The 27,866-nt window shown below is 39.0% G+C and overlaps 2 protein-coding genes across 4 annotated transcripts; one reads left to right on the top strand and one right to left on the bottom strand.

Annotated features, from left to right (window-relative positions):
• Positions 1–167: 167 nt before the first annotated feature.
• On the top strand, positions 168–7,895 carry LOC126790284 (uncharacterized). Of its 3 annotated transcripts, XM_050516464.1 has the most exons (16): positions 177–307; positions 402–489; positions 886–967; positions 1,188–1,291; positions 2,038–2,164; positions 3,050–3,144; positions 4,747–4,870; positions 5,013–5,093; positions 5,401–5,499; positions 5,750–5,908; positions 6,002–6,065; positions 6,167–6,240; positions 6,503–6,547; positions 6,820–6,987; positions 7,083–7,281; positions 7,366–7,895. In XM_050516464.1, exons 2-16 carry the CDS (start codon positions 452–454, stop codon positions 7,596–7,598), a joined length of 1,692 nt encoding a protein of 563 aa, XP_050372421.1. In that variant the 5' UTR covers positions 177–307; positions 402–451; the 3' UTR covers positions 7,599–7,895. The 3 variants fall into 3 exon arrangements, with proteins under 3 accessions (XP_050372420.1, XP_050372421.1, XP_050372419.1); XM_050516463.1 differs by having other exon boundaries at positions 168–307; positions 426–489; positions 7,083–7,895; XM_050516462.1 differs by having other exon boundaries at positions 178–307; positions 7,083–7,894.
• A 15,690-nt stretch (positions 7,896–23,585) lies between these two features.
• On the bottom strand, positions 23,586–26,645 carry LOC126791022 (uncharacterized). The gene is made up of 2 exons (XM_050517413.1): positions 24,453–26,645; positions 23,586–24,220 (listed from the first exon to the last, which is right to left on the bottom strand). The coding sequence occupies exons 1-2, from the start codon at positions 26,547–26,549 to the stop codon at positions 23,798–23,800; spliced, it is 2,520 nt and encodes an 839-aa protein (XP_050373370.1). The 5' UTR covers positions 26,550–26,645; the 3' UTR covers positions 23,586–23,797.
• Positions 26,646–27,866: the final 1,221 nt, after the last annotated feature.

Below are 27,866 nucleotides of genomic sequence, written 5' to 3'. Positions count from 1 at the left end.
GCAAAAACACGTGCGGAACAGGTTGGCGAAAAGCGAGGGGAAGAGCCAGAGAGGCAGAGAGAGAGAGAGAGAGAGAGAGAGAGAGAGAGAGAGAGAGAGGGAAGGAGCGAAGCAAGCAACCCAAACCCGTAATTTAATACTTAAACAAACCACCTTTTTGCTCTTTCCTCCTCTTCTCTTTTGTTTTTCACGACACAAACACAACCGTGGTTCTACCACAACCACCCAACTAACAACAAAGCCTTTCCCCTCTTCTTCTTCTTCTTCTTCTTCTTCTTTGTTTCTTGTTGTTCTTACCCAATTTGAGGTGGGTTCTCTTTCTGGGTTCCTTTTGTTTTGTTTTCAGAATTGTACATGTGTTTTTATGTTGATGCTTTCTTGTTTTGGAATATTGCTAAAAGGAGTTGAATTTTGTTGAAGACCAGCTCATAGAGAGATCGGTTTTGAATCCATGGAGCCACTTATCAACTTCATTATTCGGCCTCCCAGGTGAATCATCACACACCCTTTGTTGCTTTGTCCCAATTCCTTGATGGGTTTTTTGTTTGATGAAATTGGGATTTGGAGTTTTGAATCTTACTGGGTCTATTAGAAATGATACCCTTTATTTAGTTGGGCATACCTTAACTTTTTTGCTTATAGTAGAATTCAGCTATATGCTGATGCCGTTTTTCTCTTTTTGGTATGAAGCATATGATGATTGGTACTTCACATAGATGTCAATTGCTAATCGTGTGCTTCATACTCTCTAGATGAAAGTTAGAATCTTTTGTTTCTAATTGATGTGTTGGATTCTTGGCAGAAGATTTGCTGAACTTTAAGCTGTTCAAACTGGATTGCTTTCCCTGTTAGAATTAGAAATTTGAGCGGGTTTCTTGTTTTCAGGGCTGAATACGACCCCAAAAATGATTTACTGGATGATGAGTTCATACTCAAGCGGAAATGGTTTCAAAGGAAGGATGTGGAGGTAGGTTTTCACGTAATGTGTATATGATGAAGGTATTTCAAGTTTTTTTTAACTGTACTATTAGTTCAGTCACTTTAGTGCAACCACTGTGACCGTTTGTCTCCGAAAGTTTGATCTTTCTGATATATACTGTCTGCTTGTAACTTGATTTTTTTTTGTTCACTGCTTGTAACTTGATGGTGCGATGTACTATACTTAAATATGAAGGGCTCTTTTGCAGCTTAAAAACAGTCGGGGAGATGTCCTCAAGTGTAGTCATTACATGCCAATTGTTAGTCCTGAAGGAAAGCCTCTGCCCTGTGTCATATATTGTCATGGAAACAGGTGATTATATCTGAAAATCAAAAAATCGATAGTTTTGATGGTTATTTTATGCATAACTGCATTCATTCTGACTCTAGAAGTGTGATTTCTTATTACAATTAAGGTATTCAAAATTTTAACTGCTCCATAGCCTCCATTGGATTGGAGTTACCTAACTAATAATGCCATAAGATTCAGTTTTTCACTAAGAAAGCTGGCTGGCTTAATTGTTACTAGTAGATCTATAACATTTAGATGCGCCAATTTAGATGTGCCAAGCTTGTGCTCTTCAAAGGCTTGAAATGTCATATCATATAGGGTGTGAAATTTGAATGAATCATCCAACCACAATTTTACTTCTGAAATGATGTACAATGGACAATCATATTGTGGCTGGTACTAAAAGTACTGTTTTGCATACACAAGCCAGTTGTCTATTAATGGTACCGGCCAGAACTTATCCGTATGGATATTAGCGACCTCAACAATCGAAGCTCAAATCTTTGATTCAATGCACTGCTCGTTAAAGCATTACCTATCAGACATCCATGAAATGTTCTGTTTTGTTTTGTTGTGCGTGACTGTGTGACCTGTATCCATTTGCAAACCAGTAAATATTAACCAGTATTTATACTACAAAGTGTAATTCATAGTTCATAGCTACACTCTTTTGCATGTATTGCTCATCATTCTGTCCATGCTGGTTAAATTGTGGTTGATTGTTCTAAAGAATTTAAATAAGTAACTGCGACATGTTCTATTGACAGCGGGTGCAGGGCCGATGCAAGTGAAGCGGCCATTATATTGCTGCCCTCAAATATTACAGTCTTCGCTCTTGATTTCTCAGGATCTGGGCTCTCTGGTGGAGAGCACGTCACATTGGGTTGGAATGAAGTAAGTGTTCCCACAACATTAAAGACACGTACATTAAATGCTAAGACAGCTATCAAGCGGGAGCACATCACCTGTGCCCATTTTCCTTGTGCCAAACATGTGCCACAAATAGGAATTTGACACGTAACCACTAGCCTAACCCCCCACTGACTTTGTTATGTCTCACTCAAAAATAAAGTAAATAATAATCTTTTCTTTTTCCTTCCGACTGATTGAGCTCAGAAGAAAACGATTCAGATCTAGCTTCTTTCTTCTTCGTAAAAACTCCCCTCAATCTGCTTCATAAGATCTTCTTTAGTGATATTTTGGCCGGTGACCCTATGAAGATAAAAACCAGTTTTGCTGTTGTATTGACCACCCAAAACAGCACCAAAAAGCTGACACTGACCCAATGGTTATTTTTGATCTAAATTTTCCTTATCCAAGCAAATCCTCACAGACCCACCAAGGAATTTGCCATCAAAATTTGAACTTAAAACGCAATAGGAGAAAATCAATCAAACACACAATCCTTGTTCTCCCCCAAGGACCCAAAACATTGTAATTAATCTTTATTCAATTGAAAAAACAGAAAAAAAAAATTTAGCTCAGAACTGAATAAGGCTTTAAACAATTTTTGCCTCAAATAAGTAGATCCTGCATCCAAAATGGGCACAGGTGATGTGCTCCCCTACCAAACAACCACCCCTTTTAGACTCTCTAAACAACCTTTAGTATAGACATTAATACAAAATAAATTACCAGTATCATATATCAAAACCATTTATATGACGATAAATGACTGAAGTTCATTGTCAATAAAGATCACGACATTTTAACACACATGCTTTTATGTTGGATCATTGCATTGGTATCTCACATTCTTTTTGTTAACAACTTTATCAGAAGGACGACTTGAAGACTGTTGTTGACTATTTGCGAGCAGATGGAAGTGTCTCTTTGATTGGCCTGTGGGGCCGTTCAATGGGTGCTGTCACTAGGTATCATGATTCATATATTCATTATTTTTATTATTCTTGCATGCATTAAATGAACCAATATAGATCTTTCAGAGCTACTTGCACTGGGATTGTTATTCAATATATTAGTAATTTGTAGTTAGTTGTGCTTAATGTTAGTTCACAAATTTTCTTCTGATCTTATTAAATAATCTAAATGGTTGCTTTTAAAGAAGTTTTAAAGACATAATTAGGTACTCACAAGCCTAACATAAAAAAAGTGTGATTGTTGTCCTGTTTTCACCAATCAAATGTTAGGTTTGAGTATAATTGGAGCTTCCAAATATGAAACATGTAAGATCAGTCCTTTTTTTGGGGGAGATCACTCCTTTTTGTGATGCGTGGTTTGTTTATTTAACAAAGCATTTGCGATTAAGTTTATAAAAAGGTCTGACGGTTAAGAAGCCGTGGGTAAGCTTGATTACAAGTACCATGTAGGCATATAGCCCAATGAACTTAACTCTTGGCGGTTGCTGGCAAGTAGGATCGAAAAATGTTAGATTGTGAGAATGTTGTAACCAAACAATTAATTTATTTAACTTTTTTGTTTAATGTTCTGTGAATTGTTGTCTTTCTCTTTAGTTTCTGTTTCATATTGGTCTAGTCCTATATTTTTGTGATTCAGTTTGCTGGGAACTCCCGTATGGTTTTTCTATAAGTATCTTTTGTAGCCACTAGTTTACCCTTTGTAGGATCGAAAAATGTTAGATCGTGAGAATGTTGTAACCAAACAATTAATTTATTTAACTTTTTTGTTTAATGTTCTGTGAATTGTTGTCTTTCTCTTTAATTTCTGTTTTACATTGGTCTAGTCCTATATTTTTGTGATTCAGTTTGCTGGGAACTCCCGTATGGTTTTTCTATAAGTATCTTTTGTAGCCACTAGTTTACCCTTTTTTTTTAAAAAGAAGCCAGTATATGACTTTATATTTGCAGCACTCCTCTTTTTTCTTAGCTAGCCGTTCAGGATATTAGGTTTTGAAGGTTTTTGAAGCTTTTGTTGAAGGCTTAAATAAGAAGGCAACTCTGACATTTATGTTTCTCATTTCTTTGATGAAGAGTCTCACAAGTGTTGGACCTGAGGAAGGCGGCAACCAACTGTCTAATTACACATGCGTGTTTAATACCATTATGCGACACGGCATATAATATGAAAAAATGATATGCTATCCATTATACCATGGTGTGCATGACTCCCATAATATAAGTGTTATCTGGGAATCATAGCAAGCTCAGTTGATGAGATTATGATGGCGGGTAGAATATATTGACAAAAAAAAATATAACAGAAGTTCATACTCCACTTAAATAATTGAATCTTGGTAACCAAGACGTGACTTGAGAATTATAAGTAAGAGATTGCTCAGAAGTGTCTTTCAAGCATACATATGCTCATGCTTGGTGTGACTGACTGTTTAGTTGCTATCTGGCATGCTGTAGAAACATCTGAAATACTTTCTTTGCAGATTTAATTAGAATATTGTTATCATTATGCATCTTGGTCACTTTTCCTTTTCTTATAAATTATTTTCCTATACTTGTTGTGCTTGGTTAATCTGCCACTAACTGTTTACAATTTTGCAGTCTCCTGTATGGAGCTGAGGACCCTTCAATCGCCGGAGTTGTTCTTGACAGTCCATTTTCTGATTTGGTTGATTTGATGATGGAACTTGTTGACACCTACAAAATTCGGTTACCCAAGTTCACTGTAAGTACATGCTAATAGAGGGAAATTGTGCTTACTCTAGCACCTATCCTGTAAATCAGATCCTTTCAGAGTTTATCAATTTTTTGTAACTGTCATATGATCTTCAGCTTCGCTAATTATTATTATTTTTTATTATTCTTAGGTGAAGTTTGCTATCCAATACATGCGAAGAGCTATCCAGAAAAAGGCGAAATTTGACATATCGAACCTGAATACAATTAAGGTATTCAATGTTTTTTGTACTGATCAGTAATAAAAGATGCAAGTAACTGGTTCCTCTGGTGCCAGTTCATTTTACTATATTGAAATATACAATTCCTTCAAAAATAGGTGACTCAGCATTCAAAGTAGTTGCCTCAGGATAACAGTTACAGTTCTGCTTAATAAATTCATCATCTGCATTCAAGCAGTTTGGTCAAAGACAGTTGATTACTTTGATGTTGAACTTGCTAAACTCTATTTTCACTCAGACATATCAGATACAACTGTATCACCAAGTCATTTGTTGAACTTTTTTCCCTTTCTTGTAGGCTGCAAACTCCTGTTTTGTTCCAGCTTTGTTTGGACATGCCATTGATGATGATTTTATACAACCCCATCATTCAGATCGTATATTTGAGGCGTATATGGTAAGTGGCTATATGCTTGCTGGCAGTCATCTTATGGCCACCCGTTGTGTTTAATATATTTTTTAATTGAAATCTAAACAAACTGAAAATCTCAGTTTTCTTTTACGACTGAAAATGTAGTATGTGCGAACCTTAGCAACACTGAGATTGAGCTTGTTAGTTAAGCAAAATGAACTCTCTTTGTTTGTTGTCTTGCTTTAGAGGAATCTAATGTTATATTTGGCACGTCATGCAATGTGAACTTTTTCAGGGAGATAAAAATATCATTAAGTTTGAGGGAGATCACAACTCTCCACGGCCTCAATTCTATTTTGATTCTATAAACATCTTCTTCCACAATGTTTTGCAACCCCCAGAAGATGAGGTTGGGGGTACGTTTTTCGACAGCATGCATGATACTGTTGGCAAGGTAAATCAAACTGTAGCTGTAAGTTTCGAACATTTATAACTACTGGGCTCTACATTTGGAGCACTTACTGAATGTTGACTGGTATACATGCAGGGTGCTTGGGGAACTATGCATGAGGTTGATTATGACCATGGACGTGTAGCTGCTTCTTCTAAAGGCATGATTAAAATCCTCATTCTTTTTTTGTCAAGTGCCAATTTTGACCACATCCTTTTTTAGCAACCTTCTTATTTGAAACCTTAAAATTGAATCCTGCAGAACCAGCAACGAGTGGCAGCACACAGGATGCCATTAGCCAACTCCGTTCAAGAAGACCCATGAGTCGAACAGATGTTAGTAACTGGTTGCTTCTTATTTTGGTTTTTTCATGTGTAATAGTACATTATACAAAAGTAGACTTCTACTTTAAACTATTTTATTTGATGTGGTGGTACAGTATGAAAATGGGCTGCCACTTCAACACTTTGTAAAATGGCCACATTTAAAGCTGGTTGCCTTTTATTCTGGCTGCTTAACTGCGAACAATACAAGAAAAGAGAGTTTCTTTGTTGCCACCTAAATGACTAATTTTGGTATGTGTTTTCTTCCCTATAGGTCCCTTCGGGTATATCATCCCAAAATGACGAGTCTCATTCTAAGGTACTTCTTGCTATTTTTTCTCTTGTTTAATAATTTTCAAATCCCCAATTCCCACTCCCTCCCCAAAATAAGTTGATGTTGGCACGTGGCATATGCTTGATTAGTGCATAAATTGCTCAAGTGAAGATAAAAGTGTGAATCTTGTGAGCTTGGTGGATCTCAATTATTGTGTTGTATCACTGCCTGAATAGTTCTAGTCCTCTACCTGATTATTTACTAGGATGGTAATGTAATTTAAACTTTTAAAGTACTAACACTGCATGGTTCCGCAGGATGAAAAAGCAGATCACGATCCTTGTCCGTCATCTTCTGACATGATTAGCTTTGAATTCTCAAATGGCCATCCCCAGGTTCCAGCCCCAATGGGGGATGATCAATATGTAGAATACCAACTCGATGACTTGGCAGGTTTTCCAAGTGATGTGGAGGAGGAAGAAAGAGTGAGCCATCTAATTGTCCTAGCTAAATGCCTAGATTCAACATTATAATAATCCTTTTTTACTTTGAATATAATCTAAATTGTCCCTATTATCAGATGTTCATGGAAGCAGTGCTCTTGTCGCTAAAAGACTTAGAAATGAGACACCCGAACCCAGAGGCAGGGGAGCAACCACCAGGGAATACCCCTGATTCTTCAAAGTTATCAGAAAAAGATGACTATCATGATGCCTTGTCTCCAGTAGAACAACGAGAACCTGTAGAGGCAGCATCAACTCCCATTTCGAGTGCGCAATGTGGGTCCTCAAAAACAAATTCTATTTCCAGTTCGGCTGTTAAGGTTGATGATTGTAGACCTGACCAGCGAATACCTGATGCAGCTGTACCATCCACAAAACCTGCATCAGAAACTTCAACTTCCACAAAGGACTTGGGAAGTGCTGGCCCGTCAACTCAAAAGGATGTGCCAGATAAAGTCCAAAGCACATCAGACACCGACATGTCAGCTAACACAACAGCCACAGTGACGGTTGTGAAAAACCCTGCAAGCCATGTCATGGATGGTTTGATGCGTCGGTGGGATTTCAATTTCTTTAGGAACAACCACAGTTGACAGGATGAAGACTATTTTTTATATTTTTTCTTCTTCTTCGTATTCAATTTAGAGTTCATTGGTGTATTGATTTGTGAGCTGTAACTTGTAACTAGTGTCAGGGTCCATGATTTGTAAAATGCTCGACTTGAAAGCAAAACCAAAATAGAAAAAGAAAATAGGAAGAGAGTAGAAACTAGAAGGGGTGCTCGGAAGTTGATTTCTTTGTTAATATTCTCTAAAATCCTGTGTTCATATCAGAGAATGAATATATATTCTTTCTTTCTCAGCTTCTAATGTGAGATGTATATTTCAATACTCGAACCATAAATCCAACATGTTAAAAGTACGTAGTTGTTGCGTGGTATGATGAGGAATCGGGGATGGTTTTACCTTGTCTAGAATCAATAGTTTATCATCTGGAGAAGATCCTCTTCTGAGGTTATTTTACTTGAATTGGGACATTGTGTCTTGGAGTGAGATCCATAATGATAGAGTTGCTGCATCATCAGTCAATCATGAATCCATGATGATCCTACCTGCCTTGAGATCTGGAACCTTTTATTCAGGTATGTTCCTACCGTTCGGTAAATTCTGTTATCCATGATGTGTACTAAATTCTGTTCGGTGCTTTCGTGTTGTTCCGATAAAAACCTTATCAAAGAGCAATAAAATCTCGTGGAACAAAAATTATCTATTTAGAGAAGGAAAATAAAAATACAACGCACCGTTTACTTGAAGAACAATGTAGACTTTCATGGGGATTTTATATTCAATCCTTGACATGTGTTTTTCTTCTTTTGAACAAATCATCGACATCTCATCTTTATATATTAAGGCAATTTTCCAAACACAACCGCCTAACTAAAAAATACTAAATTTACTCTTCATTTATTAAAAATCTAAAAGTATGGAATATAATAAGTTAGGGTTAGAATAGTAAATTAATAGAAAAAATGAACCCCGCTTGATTACAAGATCATCGGTTGGCAGAGTTGCCTCCTCCCTTAACGGCTTTCACAAGCATCTCTCCGGCTCTGAACATCACCATAGCGCTAAGAATGCCAAGCCCAACTCCGGCAGCCACTGATGGTACATCCACCTTCACAACTCTGTCGGGCACCGATGATGGCATATCGACATTCACCGAACCGATAACCTCCACTTGAACTGGAGCAGGGGAGAGACCAGACTCCCCAGATTTGGAAATACTCTTCACTGACACAACTTTCCCTCAGGTGCTTTGATACGCCGAATGTCCATGTTGTTCTCTTCTTGGGTTTCAATTTTTTTTCAAACTTGAGGCTTGCTGCAAACAACGACGATGTATATTCAGAGGGTAAGAATTGATATTCTAACTCGGCTATGTGGGTGAACAGCTCTTCTCTTGTTAAGTTGAGGTTCAGTGATCGGAGTGAAAAAGAGAAATGAAATGCGGTATTGATTGTTTGATGTTTTACTATCTCTATATATAATCAGATTCCCCCACAAATTATAGAGGAAATCACTAAGTGAGTCATAAAAGACCTTCTTAGATACTCCTTTTGTGAGCATATCGATAAGTTCCTCCTCTGTAGGAACAAAATGAAAACTAATGATCTTCGCATCTACCTTCTCCTTTATAAAGTGACGATCAACCTCCACATGTTTTGTACGATCATGTTACACATGATCCTGTGAAATATCAATAGCTATTTTGTTGTCACAGTACAGCTGCATAACACACTTAGGCTTAATATCTAGGCTGCACGGAATCAGGTACGGGTACGCGGAAGCGAAAACGTTTGGAAACGCGGAAGTATTTTTTTCAATTTTTTTAAGAAGCGGGTACGTTTTGGAAACGTCAAATAAAAATTATATATATATATAAATTATACAAAAAATAAACATAATAACAAATTTTTAGTTTAAGTAACTCAAAGTCTCAAATAACTTAAATAACTTAGTGTTTTATATTCGAAATATAGTCTCAAATAACTTCCTCTGACACAGATAGATACCATCACTTCCCCGGGCTACTTCAATGCCCAAGAAGTACTTGAGTGTACCTAGGTCCTTCATCTCAAACTCTGTGGCTAGCTGTTTCTGTAATCTACCCACCTCAACATTATCATTCCCAGTAACTACCATATCATCAACATATATAATTAGGGCTCTTACCTTCCCTTGTTGATGTCTGAGAAATAATGTGTGGTCTGAATTACTCTATTTGTAACCAATTTTTCTCATGAATTGTAAGAATCTTCCAAACCAAGCACGAGGTGACTGTTTAAGACCATACAAAGACTTTCTCAATCTGTAAGTTCTCCATGAAGGAATGCATTCTTAACATCAAATTGTCTAAGTGGCCAGTTTAAGTTAGCAGCAAAAGAGAGCAATACCCGAATAGTGTTTATCTTTGCAACAAGTGCAAATGTTTCATAATAATCTATGCCATATGTATGGGTGAACCCCTTTAATACTAGGCGTGCTTTATATCGGCTCACTGACCCATCAGGATTATGCTTCACTGTAAACACCCAACGACATCCTACAGTCTTTTTGCCATGTGATGGAGATACAAGCTCCCAAGTATTGTTCTTCTGTAATGCTTCCATCTCTTCCTCCATTGCCTTCCTCCATTTAGGATCTCTCAATGCATCATGCATTTTCTTAGGTACTGATACAGTAGATATTTGATTCACAAATGATTCATATGACTTAGACAATCTTTTGGTAGACATAAAATTTGCCACAAGATACTTAGCTTTAGCCTGAAGGGTAGGTTCATATTTTTTTGTTGGCTGACCCCGAGTAGACCTATCTGGCAAGACATATTGTCTACTATTACCCTCACTAGTACTAGTCCCAATAGAATGACTAACCTTAGGTAAGTGATCTTCCGTACCAGGAGAGCATTGGTCATGTGTATAAAAAATAGTACGGGAGACATGAGGGGCAGTTCTGTTGTCATCTTCTGGTACCTGAATCTCTGGAGTTACTACACTGGAATTATCTGGTGGTGCCTGTGTAGCTGACACATTGGTAATCTCAATTGAATCTGTCAGCATATTTAATGGCTTACTTGTCTCCCCTTCTCCATGATACAGCTCTTCAAAAAATAAACTTAGTCTTTAGATTTGAGGAGAACAATCCAGAAAAGACGGGTGCAATCATAAATAAACGACACATAATACCGCATTCCTGACACAGTAGACTCTTTAGAGGGTCCCCAAACATCAGAATGAATTAATTCAAAAGGAAGAAAACGTTTATGAGAATGACTACGGGAATAAGTAGATCGATGACTCTTACCCAAAACACATGTCTCACAACGTAAAGATGACTCATCTACACTAATAAACAAAGTAGGCATGGATTGTTTCATAACACTAAAAGATGGATGCCGTAAGCGACGATGTCATAACCAAACTTCACTTAGCTTGTTAGAAGTGGAGATTAAAGCGGTCCGAGACTGTGCCCCTGGTTTTTCCCCCGCATATGTCTGATCCAGATGAAACAACCTACCCCTCAGATACTCCCGACCAAATAACTCCCCGGTGAGAAGATCTTGAAAGATCACATACATAGGAAAAAATGTCACAGAACACTTAGCATCAGTGTTCAATTGGGGAACAAATATCAAATGATGAGATAAAGCAGGGACATATAGCACATTATGAAGCTCTATTGTGGGAGTCATACGAACTGATCATTTCCCGATTACAGGAAAAGCCTCACCATTAGCATTGGTAACATAAGATACTGGTGGAGGAGACAATACGGTAGAATAAGATTTGTCATAAGTCATATGATCAGACGCACCATAATCAATAATCCATGTATCAAAACCAACAAAGTTAGATATTTAAAGCCATACCAATTTTACCACGACCAGCGATGGATGCGGTAGGCATTGCTCCTCCTGCTGTATGATGCATGTCCAACCATACCATAGATATTTGGTTCCTGGATGAATTGAATAGCTGCTTTCGTCTTGGGACGATAATTGGGCCTTGTAGGCCTAAGGTGTGGATACAGCTTCCAGCAGGTCGCACGAGCATGGTTAGTATCATGACAATAAGAGCAAGGAGGGCGGGGTTGATTCCCGAAGCTGGGTGGTAGTCCTTGCCGATGAAGAGGAGCTGAAGTGGCCTGCTGAAAGGGTGGTGCTGGAGATCTAGCGCGAACAGTAAGGCTGGAAACTTCAACTTGTGTCTGATGAAGACTCTCCTGGTGAGACTCATCATTTCGGATATATGTAAAAGCTGTAATCAGGCTAGGGGGTTCGGTCTTTCTGAGCAATTCCCCTTTCGCATTGTTATGCTTTGCATCAAGACCTTTCAAGAAATGATGAACGCGCTCAAGCTCCTTTTCTTGTTGGTACCAGACAATATCCTCTTGATTCTTGATCATGTAAGGACATTCACATCAATCTCAGCCCAAATATTTTTTAGTTTGGTGAAATATTGCGCCACCGGTTGCATCACCAAAGCTGTGCACATTAACTCATGAACCTGTATAAAATCAAAGTCATTAGTATATAAGCCTACTAGTGTCCTCCATATTGCCTGTGCAGTGTCACATGATGTAATAACCCTAAATTTCAAACATTTTAGTTTGATTTGAATTCTATAAATTTCGAATTTTTTTAATTAGAATGAATGCATTTGGTGGCGACGTTATTAAACGAGAAGCGGAAACGTTCTCAAAACGTTTGAATTGAAAAACGTTACATTTCCGTAACGTTTATATCGACTTTTATTCTGTCGATCGTTTGCGAAAACTTCCTTCACGAAAGTTGTAGAACTCGTCAATACAAGTTCGTGGATATGTGACGCGTTCGAACCGGACGTCGTACGAAAAGGTTATTAACGACGGAAGTTAGTTTCCGATCTGGAAAAGGGTATAAAAGGAAAAATTTAAGGGTTAGGGTTTCCATTTTCGGAAACCCTTCACCCCGCCTCCCTTTTCCCTTTTCTCTCTCTCCCCTCGCGATTCTCTCCCTCCCCGAGCTCTCTCTCTCTCTCTCTCACTCACTGTCCTCGCCGGCGATCTCCATCACCGTTCGGCCGTGGTCTTCACCGCCTAGCGTAGGAGCACCGCACGGCTCATCTCTGCAGACCCCGAGGTCGACGCATCTCCTCGCGATTGTTGTGAGCCACCGCGCTCCAACCCGAGGCCGCAACCATCGCGCCACCATCGAGCACCACTTCGGCGACGCAAGGGCACGGGGGAGAGCTCCACGACGCCGACCTCCGCCCTTAGAACCCTCCGCTATCGACCCAGGGGCACCCAACCTCCCCAAGGAATCGAAGCTTCACCGACGATCCGAGCTTCGTCAAATCGGAGGTTTTAGCTGCGTTTAAGGTATGAAATATTGTAATTGATGGATCGATTGTAATTGTTGATGAAATTGGGATCGAATTGAGGAGATCGGAGGTGTGTGGGGAGGAGGGGATACCGCCGCCTAGAGGCGGCGCGTGGGGGTGCGTGGGTTAGTTTAGGAGGGGTCTGTGGCTGCGGGAAGGAAGAGGGGAGAAAGGAGGAGGATTTTGGGGTGGTGGTGACATCACACGCGCCGCCACGTGCGGCGGTGTGAAAACGTTTTCCGATAGGGGTATTTTGGTAATTTACTTAAATGTAAATGTAAATTTTATTTACTACGGTAAATGTAATTAAATTTTACCTTCGGTAAATGTAATTATAAATTACTTCCAGTAAATGTAAAAAGTAATTTTGTAAAAGGGTAATTTAGTAAATTTTATTTACTGAATTTGTATTTACATTTAAATCGTACGTATACGAACAGAAATACGTATTAATATTTATACGTACAGAAATACGTATATAATACTTATACATACAGAAATACGTATATAGTACTTATACGTACAGAAATACGTACTAATCGTGTATTTGTACAGTAACCGTGAATAGTAACCGTGAACAGTAACTTCGTATAAACCAAAATTGCTGAACAGTAACCGTTTATTACTGTTTTGGCATTTAATGGTTTACGAAACGATTCTAAATTCTTTTCTTATTCTTTTAAGGTGATCGTCAAATCGAGGAAAAGAATTTCCATCGGGAATTGTGGAATTGCACTCAAGTCAATAAGGTGAGTAAAATCTCACCGAATTACGAATCTACCCTCGTGGTGATTCAACATTTTTGCAAGTGTGTTTATCAAATGAATTACAACATGTATATAATTTAGTGGACTACATATATACCGTATAATGGTAATAAGTACATATATATATATAGTTCATTAAATTACGTACTGTTATTAATTCATTAACAATAGTCATTTCGGTGACGGAAAATTTTGCATGAGTATGTGATTTGAATGGTACAATATGATGTGAGAATATTGTACGTAATTCTTCAGGTGTTTATGAAATATGACATGTATAGGATATAGTGGACTATGTATATATTGTATAAATGGTAATAAATACGAATATATATAGTTTGCTATATAATATACTGTTATGATTTTTATTGTGGTGATATCGTGAAAGTTTTAAAACGTACAATATGATGAGGGATTATTGTACATGATTTATCACGGAGAATGTTAAAAATTGTGATTTGTCTTCGGACGTGATGTGTGGTACAATATGATGTGTGATTATTGTACGTGACTTTTAACATTGAGATTGTTAAAATGTGAATTGTCTTCGGACCTGATTTTTGGTACAATATGATGTGAGATTATTGTACGTGTTTGGCAAGGCGGAACCTAGCCTTTGGCCGGACGAAAGTTACGATACAGTTAGAGCTCTAGTCTGTCTGCCTTAGTACTGCATGCGAGGTAACGGGTGGTTATCTGCTCATGGGTACTCGGTGTATTTTGGATGTTGGGTAGCGGGTGGCTATCCAATATCAACGGTGTATTACGAGAGGGGTAACAGATGTGTACCAGCGTTCTTGGTACCCGTATTATAAATGCATTGGGTAACCAGAAGGGTTACCTAATTTCCTCATGAACGTTTTATTTCATATTTCTTTGGGTCAACCAGATGGGCTGACGAGTGACTCATGAGGGCATTTATATTTGTTGTTTTGTGATCTTTCGTATATTTTGATATGCGAATTATATTTTGATTTTACTCATACGAGCTGTAAAGCTTACCGGGTTTGTGTTTACAATCCCGGTACACCAATTCGATGGTGTAGTGGATGACTCCGCAGGTGTAGATTAGCGGGAATTGACGGACCGCTCAGAGGACTTGAAGTGATTTACCTCCAGCTTGTGTGAGGATTTTGTGAGACTATTTTGTAAGAGATTGTGAGGATTATTACATTCCAACTTACGTAATGTAAATTATAAATTTGGGTTGTAATAATTGGTTTTCTGAGTTGTATTGATAACTCAGTGATGATCCGCTGTGCACTTAAATGATTTCGATTTTATTGAGATTATTTTGTGTTTAACGACTTTAGAATTTTGAGTTTTTAAGCTCGAAATTTTGGGGTCGTTACACATGACTCCATCAGATCAACTATCTCTTCATTCATAGCTTTCCACAAGACTGACATTACAAGACCATCATCGTCGTCCCATTTAGTGTAGGCAGCAATATCATCAGCACTAGGAGCTTTAGTTATTCTGGTTACATGCCCCATCTTGTGCATTCCTCGAAGATGAGCTGTCATAATTCTCTTCCATTTACGGAAATTAATCCCATTGAGTTTGGTTCCTCCAAATGAACCACTGTCAGAACTCTTGACAGATACTTCAAATTTCAGAACATCATTGTTTTGAAAATTCTCAACTTCGTCTCCAAAAACCATTTGAAAAAGCAAATTAAAAATAAGGGATTATACAGCGGAAACACCAAAAAACTGATATGAACCTATCAAATTTGGGCCGGGTCGGGTCGGATCTGCCGTGTCGGGTCCGGGTCAAATCTAACCGGGTATTTAGGGTTGAAACACCCCCTTTCCGCCTCTTCTTCTCCCGATCCCCTGTTCGATTGAAAAAAAGGTAAAAAGGAGAGCTCGGGCGGCGCGGTGGAGCCGGACCTTGGTGCGGTGGAGAGCTCGATGCGGCGCGCCGGCGGTGGAGATCTCGATGTGGCTTGGTCGAAGCGGCGCTTGGAGGCGGAGGCAGAGAGAGGCGCTGGGTGATGAAGAAGAAGACTCCTCCTGACGGGGATGCGCCGATCTACTGTAAGAGGTAAGAACACGAACCCAAATCCAGAAAAAAAAAGAAAAAATTGACTCTGATGCCAAATGAAAAAGAGAAATGAAATGCTGTATTGATTATTTGATGTTTTACACATATGATTGTTCTCTATATATAATCAGATCCCCCCACAAATTACGGAGGAAATCACAGGACATCGATTTCTTCTTGAATCACGCTAACAATTGGAAACAAGTAGAATAAATAGCTCATGTGTGTGATTGGAAATGTCCTCAAGGATGGCTTTGGAAGCAAAGTGAGTGACACACCATTTCCTGCGTAGAACGTGCTCTTTAATCCATGCGATGCCTTTTTTTTTTTTTTATAGAGATGGCGAGCTGGGAGAGGAGGAAAATATGATGTGCATAAAATTGGTGTTAGTACAATGCTGATGCTTCTATCAGAGTTTAATTAAGAGGTATACAAAGAAAGAAGCCAACCAGTTGAGAAGGCTTTTGAGATGTTGTTAATTGGGGGTTTTTTTTTATAACTAGGGAAATTGTTCCCGCGGTCCCCAAATACTTTTTTGAGGAGATGGGGAGATACATTGAAAAACATGTCCGATTCGGCAATGTGTGAAAAGTGATGACAGATTAAGAAATCACGAACTCCAAGTAGAACTTCTCATTTCCTACCCATCACTAACCACCCGGCAAGGAGTAGATATGAGCTGAGATTAAGCTGTATAGGGTGCAACGCCTAACATGCGCCATACGAATTGAAATGCAGGATGGAGAGGAAATATGAGAAACCGTAAGTGGTGAGAAGAAAGCACGAGAGGATTATCTGGAATGCGATCGCCGGAGACAATGTTTGTGCCATCAAGAATAGGACGCACTGTCACTCGATCAGAAGTAACAATGTGTTCCTTGGTTCTTTGAATCTATAAATCTTTAGGAGACCATATGAAATGTTGACTCAACCCATGTCCACCCCGGGACTCTTAGATGGAGATTGGGTTGACATGAGACAAAAAACCAAGCTCTAAGTGAGAAGGAAGAACCGACTGATTCTCACGCAAACCAACACGCCAAACGGAACTTTGGTTTTGTTACGCGTATAGGTGTATATGGACGAATCGATAGGCATCTCGAACTACCTAATCATTGGGTTCCCCTAGCTTAAGAATAATGCTTCTAATGTTTTATGCTGAGGAGTGTTTCAATTTAGTAAATGTAATGTTAGCACTTAATCCAACACATATTGTAGATGGATTAAGTACTAACATTAATTAATGATATAGCAACCTAGTTTTCTTATCCAAAACCGTCATCTTGCTTCTGATTCACTCAACAACATCCTTAACAATTTCTCAGAAAATGACGTAATCACACCTGCGACACCCTTGCTTTCCTCCGGCGTAGTTTTCTCTAGGTATTCATGCATCTCACATTTTTCTTCTTCTTGTTTTGGGTTTGAAATAATGCTCATATGCTTTGAAATTTGGCTAATGGATACCCGTTCAAAACTGAAATTTTAAAGGAAGAGTTTAGAGTTTAGAATTTAGATAAAAAGGACTAAATTCAGTTTAACAACCTCAATTTTAGGTCTCTTCTCGATTCACTCCCTCAACTTTCATATTAATCATGATACTCCTCAAACTTTTCAGTTTCCAATGGTCAAAACTCCTTTTTGATGCCAAAACATGATGTCATGCGATGAGCCTTCCCCAATACAAACCTCTATGGCGTCATACTTTTCATTTTAGCAAATGAATGTCCGTTCAAAACTGAAATTCTGAAAGAAGAGTTTAAAGTTTAGATAAAGAAAATTACAAACAACAACCTCAAATGCAACCTAAAAAAGAGTTAAAAATAATTAGCTTTACATGGAGGCTTTTCTTTGATTTATTCTTGTATAGTTTTTGTTGGCTCTGAGATCAAGTTTAGTTGGGGCTAAGCTTGGTTGATTGAGTTTAGAGGAAAGTTCACCAACAGTCCCTGAACTCATGTGGTAAGGACAGTTTGATCCCTGACCTTTAAAAAGTATCAAATAGATCCCTGAACTCTTATTCTGATATCAATAAGGTACTTCTGTTAAAACTTTTGGAATATTCCGTTAAAATATTCTTTTTATGTTAATTTTGTCATTTTGTTATTTGTTAGTTGGGAATTTATTTATTTGAATTGATCTAATCGAAGATTAAACCTTTCGCGTTGTTCTGCAACTTTGTTATTGCATTTTTCTCTATATAGATAATCTAGAAATTCAATCCGGCTAGGTCTTAACGGATCAATATCTGCTACTCCAATCTCTTTTTGGAGATGAATATGTTCGTCGTATAGGACATTTAATATTCTACAAACGTATTCTATGGAGTACTGACTTTCTTGAATATGTTTTGAATGAAAGCACATTTGTCACTTATCAGTAGCTTTTTCAGTACAAAAAGACTGGTAATTTTTATGTCTGACTTCTTTTTTATTCGATAAAATGAGCCAATTTTGTGGCATAAGCCTGATCTTCACTTGTTTCTGAGCGAAACAAGCTCTGATACCAGCTAGGGCGAATCTAACCGATGCTCAAAATGTGAAGAGGTTTATGATCTTCTTCAAAAATTTCTTAAAGAACTTCAATATTTTCTTGGGATGCGTAGATTCTACGCTGTATTCTGTAGATAATATCCTAATAATTTTTGGTATTTCTTGGAAGGTTCTTCCTATTTTGTTATTAGTTTTTTATATTTTTCTTTTTCTTGTTGCAGTTTTTTTAAAGACAGTTTAGCAAACGCTAAAAGCCTAAGTCTAGAAGCTATGATAATTGCTATGATGATAAAATAAATGTTTACCTTTGAGTATAGAGGGTAGATTTAAAGATTAGTAAACTTCTTAGAAAAATAAATTTTAAGAATTAGGTCCACCATGCTCCGTCAAAATTTTAACAAAATGACAAAATTAACATAAAAAGAATATTTTAACGGAATATTCCAAAAGTTTTAACAGAAGTACCTTATTGATATCAGAATAAGAGTTCAGGGATCTATTTGATACTTTTTAAAGGTCAGGGATCAAACTGTCCTTACCACATGAGTTCAGGGACTGTTGGTGAACTTTCCTCTTGAGTTTATGTGTAATTTTCTTCGTTATTAGCTCTCGTATACATAACTCTGATGGGACATATGATTATTTAATTCAGGCTGGTCTGACTTTGGCTCTGTTGTATACTTGTGGGTAGGGAGGGTGGTTTCAATTTTAGAATTGGACGATATATTTCAAAGAGAACCAACCTATTACATGTGTGAGGTCAAAAGACCTTCTAAGGTAGTAGGTAATGAACCAAACACCTATAGTACACATTCTCCTATAAAGCTACACTAGCAAGTTTATGAGCTAACTCATTAGACTCATGGAACACATGAACAAAGTACGAGGACTGTAACTCAGAAAGACACATCTTCACATCCTTAACTAAAATGCCAACGTCGTACTGATCAACCTCCAACTCTATAGTTGTAATATCCCACATCGACCAACGGAGAGGGGGTGATGCGTCTTATATGTACATGCCCACCTCTATCTAACGCGAGGCCTTTTGGGGGCTCAATGGCTTCAGAGGAGAGGAGAACTCCGAAGTTAAGCATGTTTGGCCCAGGGCAATCCCAGGATGGGTGACCCGCTGGGAAGGTGCTTCTGAGCTCCCAAAAACAAAACCGTGAGGGCTATGCCCAAAGCGAACAATATCGTGTTACGGCGGAGCGGTCCGGGTCGTGACATTTGGTATCAGAGCCACTCTGCCGTGTGGTGCGAGTGTGCCGACGAGGGCGTCGGACTCCCAAGGGGGGTGGATTGTAATATCCCACATCGACCAACGGAGAGGGGGTGATGCGTCTTATATGTACATGCCCACCTCTATCTAACGCGAGGCCTTTTGGGGGCTCAATGGCTTCGGAGGAGAGGAGAACTCCGAAGTTAAGCATGTTTGGCCCAGGGCAATCCCAGGATGGGTGACCCGCTGGGAAGGTGCTTCTGAGCTCCCAAAAACAAAACCGTGAGGGCTATGCCCAAAGCGAACAATATCGTGTTACGGCGGAGCGGTCCGGGTCGTGACAAGTTGGTTTGTGGCTTATGAGTCTATTAGTGTATGTTGGTCCGGGTTGTTGTTTTTGTGATGATGAGGATGAAACGATTGAACATATTAGTCGTGATTGTTCCTTTACTCGGAATGTTTTTAAGCAGTTTCAGGAGCTTAGAGGTGTGTTTAATTTAGGTGACATTACTACTTCTGCTAAGGCATGGTTCCAACTCTGCTCTAAAGCATTATCCAAGTGGAATTTTTCGCTTCTTCTGATCTCTATTTGGTTTGTTTGGAAGGAGAGAAACCAGAGAGTGTTGAATGATAAGTGTCGTAACCCGGTTCAAGTGTTTTATTAGGTGTAATCTTATATGGTTTTGTTGAAGGCTCTGCTAGGGAGCCAAAATGGGCCCGGTGTCTCCCTAAGCCGTGGTCACCCCCACCGGCCGGTTGGCTTAAGGCCAATTTTGACGGTGCTTTTGATAGCTCTCGGTGGCAGGGTGTGTTGGAGTGGTGGTGCGTGACTCTGGTTCAGTTGTAGTGGGTGCAGCTGTTTGGAAGGTTAGTCATGTTTCTACCCCTATTATGGTGGAGGCTTATGCGGCGAGAGCTGCGTGTTTATTGGCCTTAGAATTCTGTTTGGCTCCTATTATCTGTGAGTCTGTTTGTCAGACTTTGGTTAAGGCTACTATTGTAACGACCCCAAATTTTCGAGCTTTAAAACTCAAAATTCTAAAGTCGTTTAACACCGAATAATCTCAAATAACTCGAAATCATTAAAGTGTAACAGCGGATCAATTCTGAGTTCTCAATACAACTCAGTCAACCAATTATTACAAACCAAATTTATAATCCATACATAAAATGGAAATGCAATGATCCTCACAAATCACTCACAAATCTCACAAATGAAATTACACAACATCTCACACACAAACCCACGCTAAAACCTCACCACAAGTAGGATAAGAACGACTTCAAGCCTCTGTAGTCGTCACTCAACTCCCACTAATCAGCACCTGCAGAATGATCCCATACACCATCGAATTGGTGCACCGGGATTGTAAACACAAACCCGGTAAGCTTATAGCTCGTATGAGTAAAATCACAATACAGTTCGCATATCAAAATATACGAAAGATCACAAAACAACAAATATAAATGCCCCCATGAGCCAATGGTCAGCCCATCTGGTTGACCCAAAGAACTATGAAATAAAAAGCTCATGAGGAAATTAAGTAACCCTTCTGGTTACTCAATGCATTTATAATACGGGTACCAAGAACGCTGGTACACATCTGTTACCCCTCTCGTAATACACCGTTGATATTGGATAGCCACCCGCTACCCAACATCCAAATACACCGAGTACCCATGAGCAGATAACCACCTGTTACCTCGCATGCAGTACTAAGGCAGACAGACTAGAGCTCTAACTGTATCGTAACTTTCGCCCGGCCAAAGGCTAGGTTCCGACTTGCCACACACGTACAATAATCTCACATCATATTGTACCCAAAAATCACGTCCGAAGACAAATCACATTTTAACAATCTCAATGTTAAAATCACGTACAATAATCACACATCATATTGTACGCTTTAAAACTTTCACGATATCACCACAATAAAATCATAACAGTATATTATATAGCAAACTATATATATTCGTATTTATTACCATTTATACAATATATACATAGTCCACTATATCCTATACATGTCATGGTTCATAAACACCTGAAGAAAAACGTACAATAATCTCACATACTCATGCTCAATTTTCCGTCACCGAAATGACTATTTTTAATGCATTAATAACAGTACGTAATTTAATGAACTATATATATATTATGTACCTATTACCATTATACTATATATATGTAGTCCACTAAATCATATACATGTTATAATTCATTTGATAAACACACTTGCAAAATGTTGAATCACCACGAGAGTAGATTCGTAAATTCAGTGAGATTTTACTCACCTTATCGACTCGAGCGTAAATCCTCAATTCCCGATGATAATTCCTTTCCTCGATTAATGATCACCTTAAAAGAATAAGAAAAGAATTTAGAATCGTTTCGTAAACCTTTAAATGCCAAAACAGTAATAAACGGTTACTGTTCAGCAATTTTGGTTTATACGAAGTTACTGTTCACTGTTCACGGTTACTGTACAATACTCAAATAATACGTATTTCTGTATGTATAAATAATATATACGTATTTCTGTACGTATAAATATTAATACGTATTTCTGTACGTATAAATATTAATACGTATTTCTGTACGTATAAATATTAATACGTATTTCTGTACGTATACGTACGATTTAAATGTAAATACGAATTCAGTAAATAAAATTTACTAAATTACCCTTTTACAAAATTACTTTTTACATTTACTGAAAGTAATTTATAATTACATTTACCGAAGGTAAAATTTAATTACATTTACCGTAGTAAATAAAAATTACATTTACATTTACCGTACACAGTAAATTACCAAAATACCCCTATCGTAAAACATTTTTACACAGCCGCACGTGGCGGCGCGTGTGGCACACGCGCCACCTCCGGCGGGCCGCGCGTGGGGCCCACGCGCCGAGGCTAACCACGGCGCGTGTCACGCCACCGCTACCTCAAATCCCTCCCTTTTCTTCCTCCTTCCCCCTCTCCGGCCTCACGCCGCCTTTATACCCCTACACGCTCCCACACGCGCCGCCTAAGGCGGCGGTGTTCACCATACCCCTCCTCCCTCCGATCTTCTCCACAACCACTCCAATTCGCTTCCAAAATTATAACAATCAATCATCACAACCAAATAAACTTAAATCTCACCTAATGGATCTCTCGGATTCACCGAAACTCGTCGGATTGGCCGTGCTCGGCTCGGGGTGAGGAGCGGTGTGGCGAGCAAGGGGTTTTGGTGAGATGGGCCTCGCGATGCCGTAGGGAGGAGCGGCGTAGTCACGACCGCCTGGAAAGGAAGATCGTCAGCGATGGAGTCTTCGAAGGGGGATGCTCGGCGTCGATCCACCGCGATAAAGGAGGGCGCGTATTGCTTCGGAAAGGGTGTAGACGAGCTTGTGGTGGAGTGGCGACCGGTGGTGAGCAGCACGGAGCCGGAGTTCGTCCGATCTTAGAGGGAAATTTCTTGAAGGGGAAGGGTGAGTCGGGGAAGGAAGAGAGAACCGAAGGAGAGAGAGAGAGAGAGAGAGAGCGGCGGGATGAGAGAGAAGAGAGAGAAAGGGTTTCTGATTATGGAAACCCTAATTCCATAATTATCTATTTATACTTGTTTCCAAATCGGAAACTAACTTCCGACGTTAATAACTTTTACCTCCGACGTCCGATTCGAACGCGTCACATATCCACGAACTCGTATCGACGAGCTCTACAACTTCCGTGAAGAAAGTTTTCACAACCGAGCGACGAAATAAAAGTCGATAAATTCGTTCGGAAACGTAACGTTTTCTTATTAAACGTTCTCGGAACGTTTCCGTTCCCGTTTCGTAACGTTTGCAAGTAATCATATTCGGTTTAAATCAAACTTCACAACTTAATAGAATTTAATTAAATCAAATATCGTTTAAAAACGAGGGTTATTACACAACTTGTGGAATTAATAGACTCAATCAGTAGCCAGTTGGTCAAATTTTTATGCAAGAACTGGTTTTTGTCATGATTATTTCTATTCTAAATCGAATACCATAATTTTATGGATTAATTTATTCTGATTTTTATTTCAATCTAGATATCATGAGTATTAGGTTATAGTATTATGCCACAGTGACCAAACACGACAAATCCTCAAAACATAGCTCATATTGCTAAAAATTCAATCAAATTCCTTTGTACACTGGGTCAACTTACAGTGAAGCAGAATCTTTCTTCACAACGAATAAAGAATCTATAACTTAAAAAAGAAATAGAATATGTTTAACTTGGCCTGTACCATATATAAAGGATCACTTCATCTCCATAAATGATAAATCCATGAAGCTCTGGCTATCACATCATTCATCCGTTAAGTTGTTAACAGCTCCAAAGCAGTTTCTACTAATGAATGAATTGTAGTATTGTGCCTGCTCATTCCCACAGTACCAGAGAAAATGTTGAAGCTTTCCAGCTCGGCTGTGGTCTCCAAAACATGTTCAAGCTCCTTTTCGATCCCCAGTTCCTTGAATATATGAATATTTGAATGTTTGTCTTTCATCATCCAAATTGCCAGCTCTATGGAAAACCTCCTTATTCTTGGAACCTTAATGCGTGGATGTCTATACTTCCTCAGAATCTCAACTAATTCATTAACTACTTCTGCCTCTGTAACTCCAGCTTTCTCAAACATGAGGCTTGATTCTTCAGGAGACAAGAATGATAAAACATGTGGAGCTAGTCCAACCATTACTTCCTTTAGTTTGTGCTCCTCTGACATGATTTCTTTGAGCACCTGCATTGTGAATCAAATGCATCATAAGTTATCAACATGTACATGTTTCATGCTCAAAATTTATTACCTAGAAGAAGTTTGACTGTTTATAAGACTAACAATTTGAATCAGTGTCCAATTACGTGATTTTCTTATGATCAATCCAATTCAGACTGACATCGGATCGTCATAATGTATCAAAATGTCAGGTAATGTAGCGAGTAGCTAGGATATGTAGCAAGAAAGGACTTACTGTTGGTGCTGCATTTGCGATTCCCTTGAGCTGGTTGAAACAGTTTGTGCCACTGTATGTGCACAAGTTCCTCAAGACTCTAGCAGCATTGATGCGAATCAATGGAGAATCAAGAGCTACAACAAGGCTATCCAGTATACACAACTTCAAGACACGATGACAGTTGTTCTTGCTTTCCAGGACCAGCATTGCTAGAGCTTCCCCAGCTCTAGTTGTTAACTCTCTAGAATCTCTATGAGTGACTGCGATTTCCTCGCTTTCCCTGTCCTTTTTAAGGAAAATGTTGAACAACTCCTTAAGCACTCCGCCTGTTCCTCCTATCCTCTCTGTTGCTTCCTCTTCCAGTGCTAGACTAGATAAGATTTCAATGCCCAATAGTTGCAGGTTTGGATGCTTCTCACCATGCCTCAAGATATCTCTGATATTGCTGATTGTGAAAACTATCTCCGAAATCTCTTTGCGGAGATTCTTTCCTGTGTTGCCTGTTGTGCTCACAAGCCTCTTCACCAATTGCAAGGATCGCTTCAGCGTCAGTAGCTGAGCTGGTGTAACATTTTCTGCCTTGAGCAACACCTCCTCAGCATGTGTGAAGTCTATGATCTTTGGCAGTAACCCTCTTGTGTTCCCAATCTTGCCAGAGTTATCATGATCGCGCGCAAGTTTCTTCAATATAAGCAGGCCTAAATGGTTGAATGTCCACAAACCATAGTTAGCATTATCAGAATGAGTCTTCTTTTCACTTATCTCATCACATGCACCACTTGAGCTTCTGCTGGATTGAAGCAGAGATGAGATTGATTCCATTGCACCAGGAATTCCAGCAACGCGGATGGAGTTCTGCTTTTTGCCAGCAAGTTTTGACAGTATTTCTGCAGCCGATTGTCTAATCACTTCTTCATCTGGATCACTCCAATTCAGTATCTCAACCAATCTCTCTATAACTGATATATTTATCCCTATCTTCTGTAAGGTGTCATCTGAATACCGAGGGCTCATAGAGAATTGGCGAAGAATTTTAGCCCCAATGAGCTGCTCATCGGTGGAATTTGAACCCAATAGGTCCATGCCAAAAGATACCATGTCCATCTTTAAGCCATCAAAAATGCTTCCATTGACACATCTTGAGTAGGCATCATAGAAGAACCTTCTAATTGAAAGTAAACCTGAAGGGCCTAACTCACACTCATTGTTCACCTCTTCCAAAAGTTTACAGTAGCTCACCTTGTACTCACAGTAAGTTTTCTCCGTCAGAAACAGCAAAGCTTCTGCCAAGGCCAGGGAATAGAAGACACTCAGAGCAGCCTGTCTGTTTCTCTTGTCAGTATCTCCTTTCTCCACATCGCCATAGTTGTGCTTGATGAGCTTCATCAGTGAGAGAGCAATGCAAGCTGAAGCTGATAAAAGCTGAAGCCAATAGAGCAATTTGCTGATGTGTCTTGCTCGAAAAACCCATTGAGCATATGGAAGGAGAGGGACTTCTGAGCTTGTCCAAGTCCGAGTAGTCTTTCCTTGAACATTGAAAGCTCTCAAGGTTCTTGCATCATTAGTCCCTACAATCTGTCTGCTGCGTTGGCTCTTCGTGACTGTGAGAACAGGCTTGAAAAAAGCCTTGATGCTCTCAAGTATGAAGCTCGAGCTCATTCTCAATGCCCGAAAGCTGTTGATCCCGGCATCAGTGATGGACCATGTGGCTTGATGCTGCCACTCAAGCTCATGGCTCCTGCTGAAAATCCGAGTCCCTTCGATCAACAAAATGATGGTAATGAACCAAAAGTCAGTTTTGTCCAAAGTAATGGCAAAACCACCAAGAAGAACAACCGTTGCCCATATGAAACCGAGTGTTCCAAGGCCGGTTGCTGCTTTTTCGAGCACTGCTAGGCGTAGAGCGAAAAGGGTCAACTTCTTTTCGGGTGCACGAACTGTTGGCTTTCTTAATGGACCAACGGAAGCGGAAGTGTTGCTCTCTATATTCTCGATACTTGTTTGTGGCTGAAACATTGTGTTGCCAACACTGCCGGTCTCACTGAGCCTCTTAAGGTCAGAAATCTGCATCCGAATGCTCCTTTCTTCACCTTCTGCAGAATTATGCAGAACCATGCTGCTGCTAAATATTCTCTCTATCTTTCAATCAAATATGAGTCGAATAGTGGAAATAGATGTAAGATTTTGGGTCTGTGTGTATGTAGTTGTTGGTGTTTTTGACTCTAACGAAATTGATTGGGGAATTAGCCTTATAAGCTACGAGGAAAAGTAGCTTGTGGAGCACGGTTTTTGTGAGGAAATGAGGAGGAAAGAAAGAGTGAACGTCATATTTTGCTTATGTTTTTGGCTCACTTTCCTTTTAGGTTTGTTATGCGTTTTGTTTGGAAATGGTTTTGCTCCTTCAGTCTTGCTTCTACTCAGCAATTTCTTAATGAATAAGCTAAAGACATAAAAGCCCATCCTCTTTCTAACCTAAAGTGTAAATCTTTGTTTGGTTGTTCATGTTGTTTCTTCCCACTTTCTCTTGCTATTCACTTTAAATGAAAAAAAAAACGATGTAGAAGATTTCTGATCTCTTTATAATCAACTATTTTGCACTGTATTATAACTTGGAGACATTGACTTCTGTCCAGACTTTCCTTGGAAGACTTTGGCATCAACTGTTTTATAGGGCTGGTGTTAATATTAATAATATCTTCCCGGTTTTTATTTCTAATAGGATCAAGCTGGGATTAAGTTCTATTTAGCCAACTAAGCCTTTGCATTAGAACATATATGAATGACCAGGATTGAATTTTATTGTATTATCAAATTAAACCACTTGTGAGTTGTGACTTGTCCATTGCTAATTTGATCAATTATTGATTAATCAGAATCCAAGTTCTCTCAGTTGAAAACTCTTATACAATACATGACTAAATTTATAAGTTAAGGCTTCAATTATATCCATGTTTTCAAATAACTCAAATAAGCATATCATTTGAGATTTTGGCCAAATAGGTGATTTTATTTTGCAGAAATGGATAATAAGAGTTTACTTTGTATGGTTTTCATTTGAGTCAAGCTAAAGGCTCATCTGGGTCCTTCCAACTTGTATCCCTTCAAAGACTTGAGCTTTCCCAGTGACTTTTAGTGTACGATTAGTGTTTAGTCTGATCCGATCCAATCCCTCTCAAAGAGAAAGGAAACAGAAGTCAGTGTCTTTTAGTTAATTATTGGCTCAGAGAACATGTATGATTAAGAGATAGGAAGCTCCCTTTTGTTTGGAAATCGACATTCCGCGTAAACTGTTTCAATAAGGTTACTGATCTTCGTTGGGTTAGAACCACGCTCAAAGTTGATTGAGGAATAAAGAAAAACATTATATGCCATGGAGTGCAGTGAGTCTAAAGATATGTGTTCATAACTTCATATATTTAGGGTTGATGGAAA

The sequence above is a fragment of the Argentina anserina genome, chromosome 4 (assembly GCF_933775445.1).
Source record: "Argentina anserina chromosome 4, drPotAnse1.1, whole genome shotgun sequence".
Classification (NCBI taxonomy): Eukaryota; Viridiplantae; Streptophyta; class Magnoliopsida; order Rosales; family Rosaceae; genus Argentina; species Argentina anserina.
This window is presented reverse-complemented; position numbering and strand designations above follow the sequence as displayed.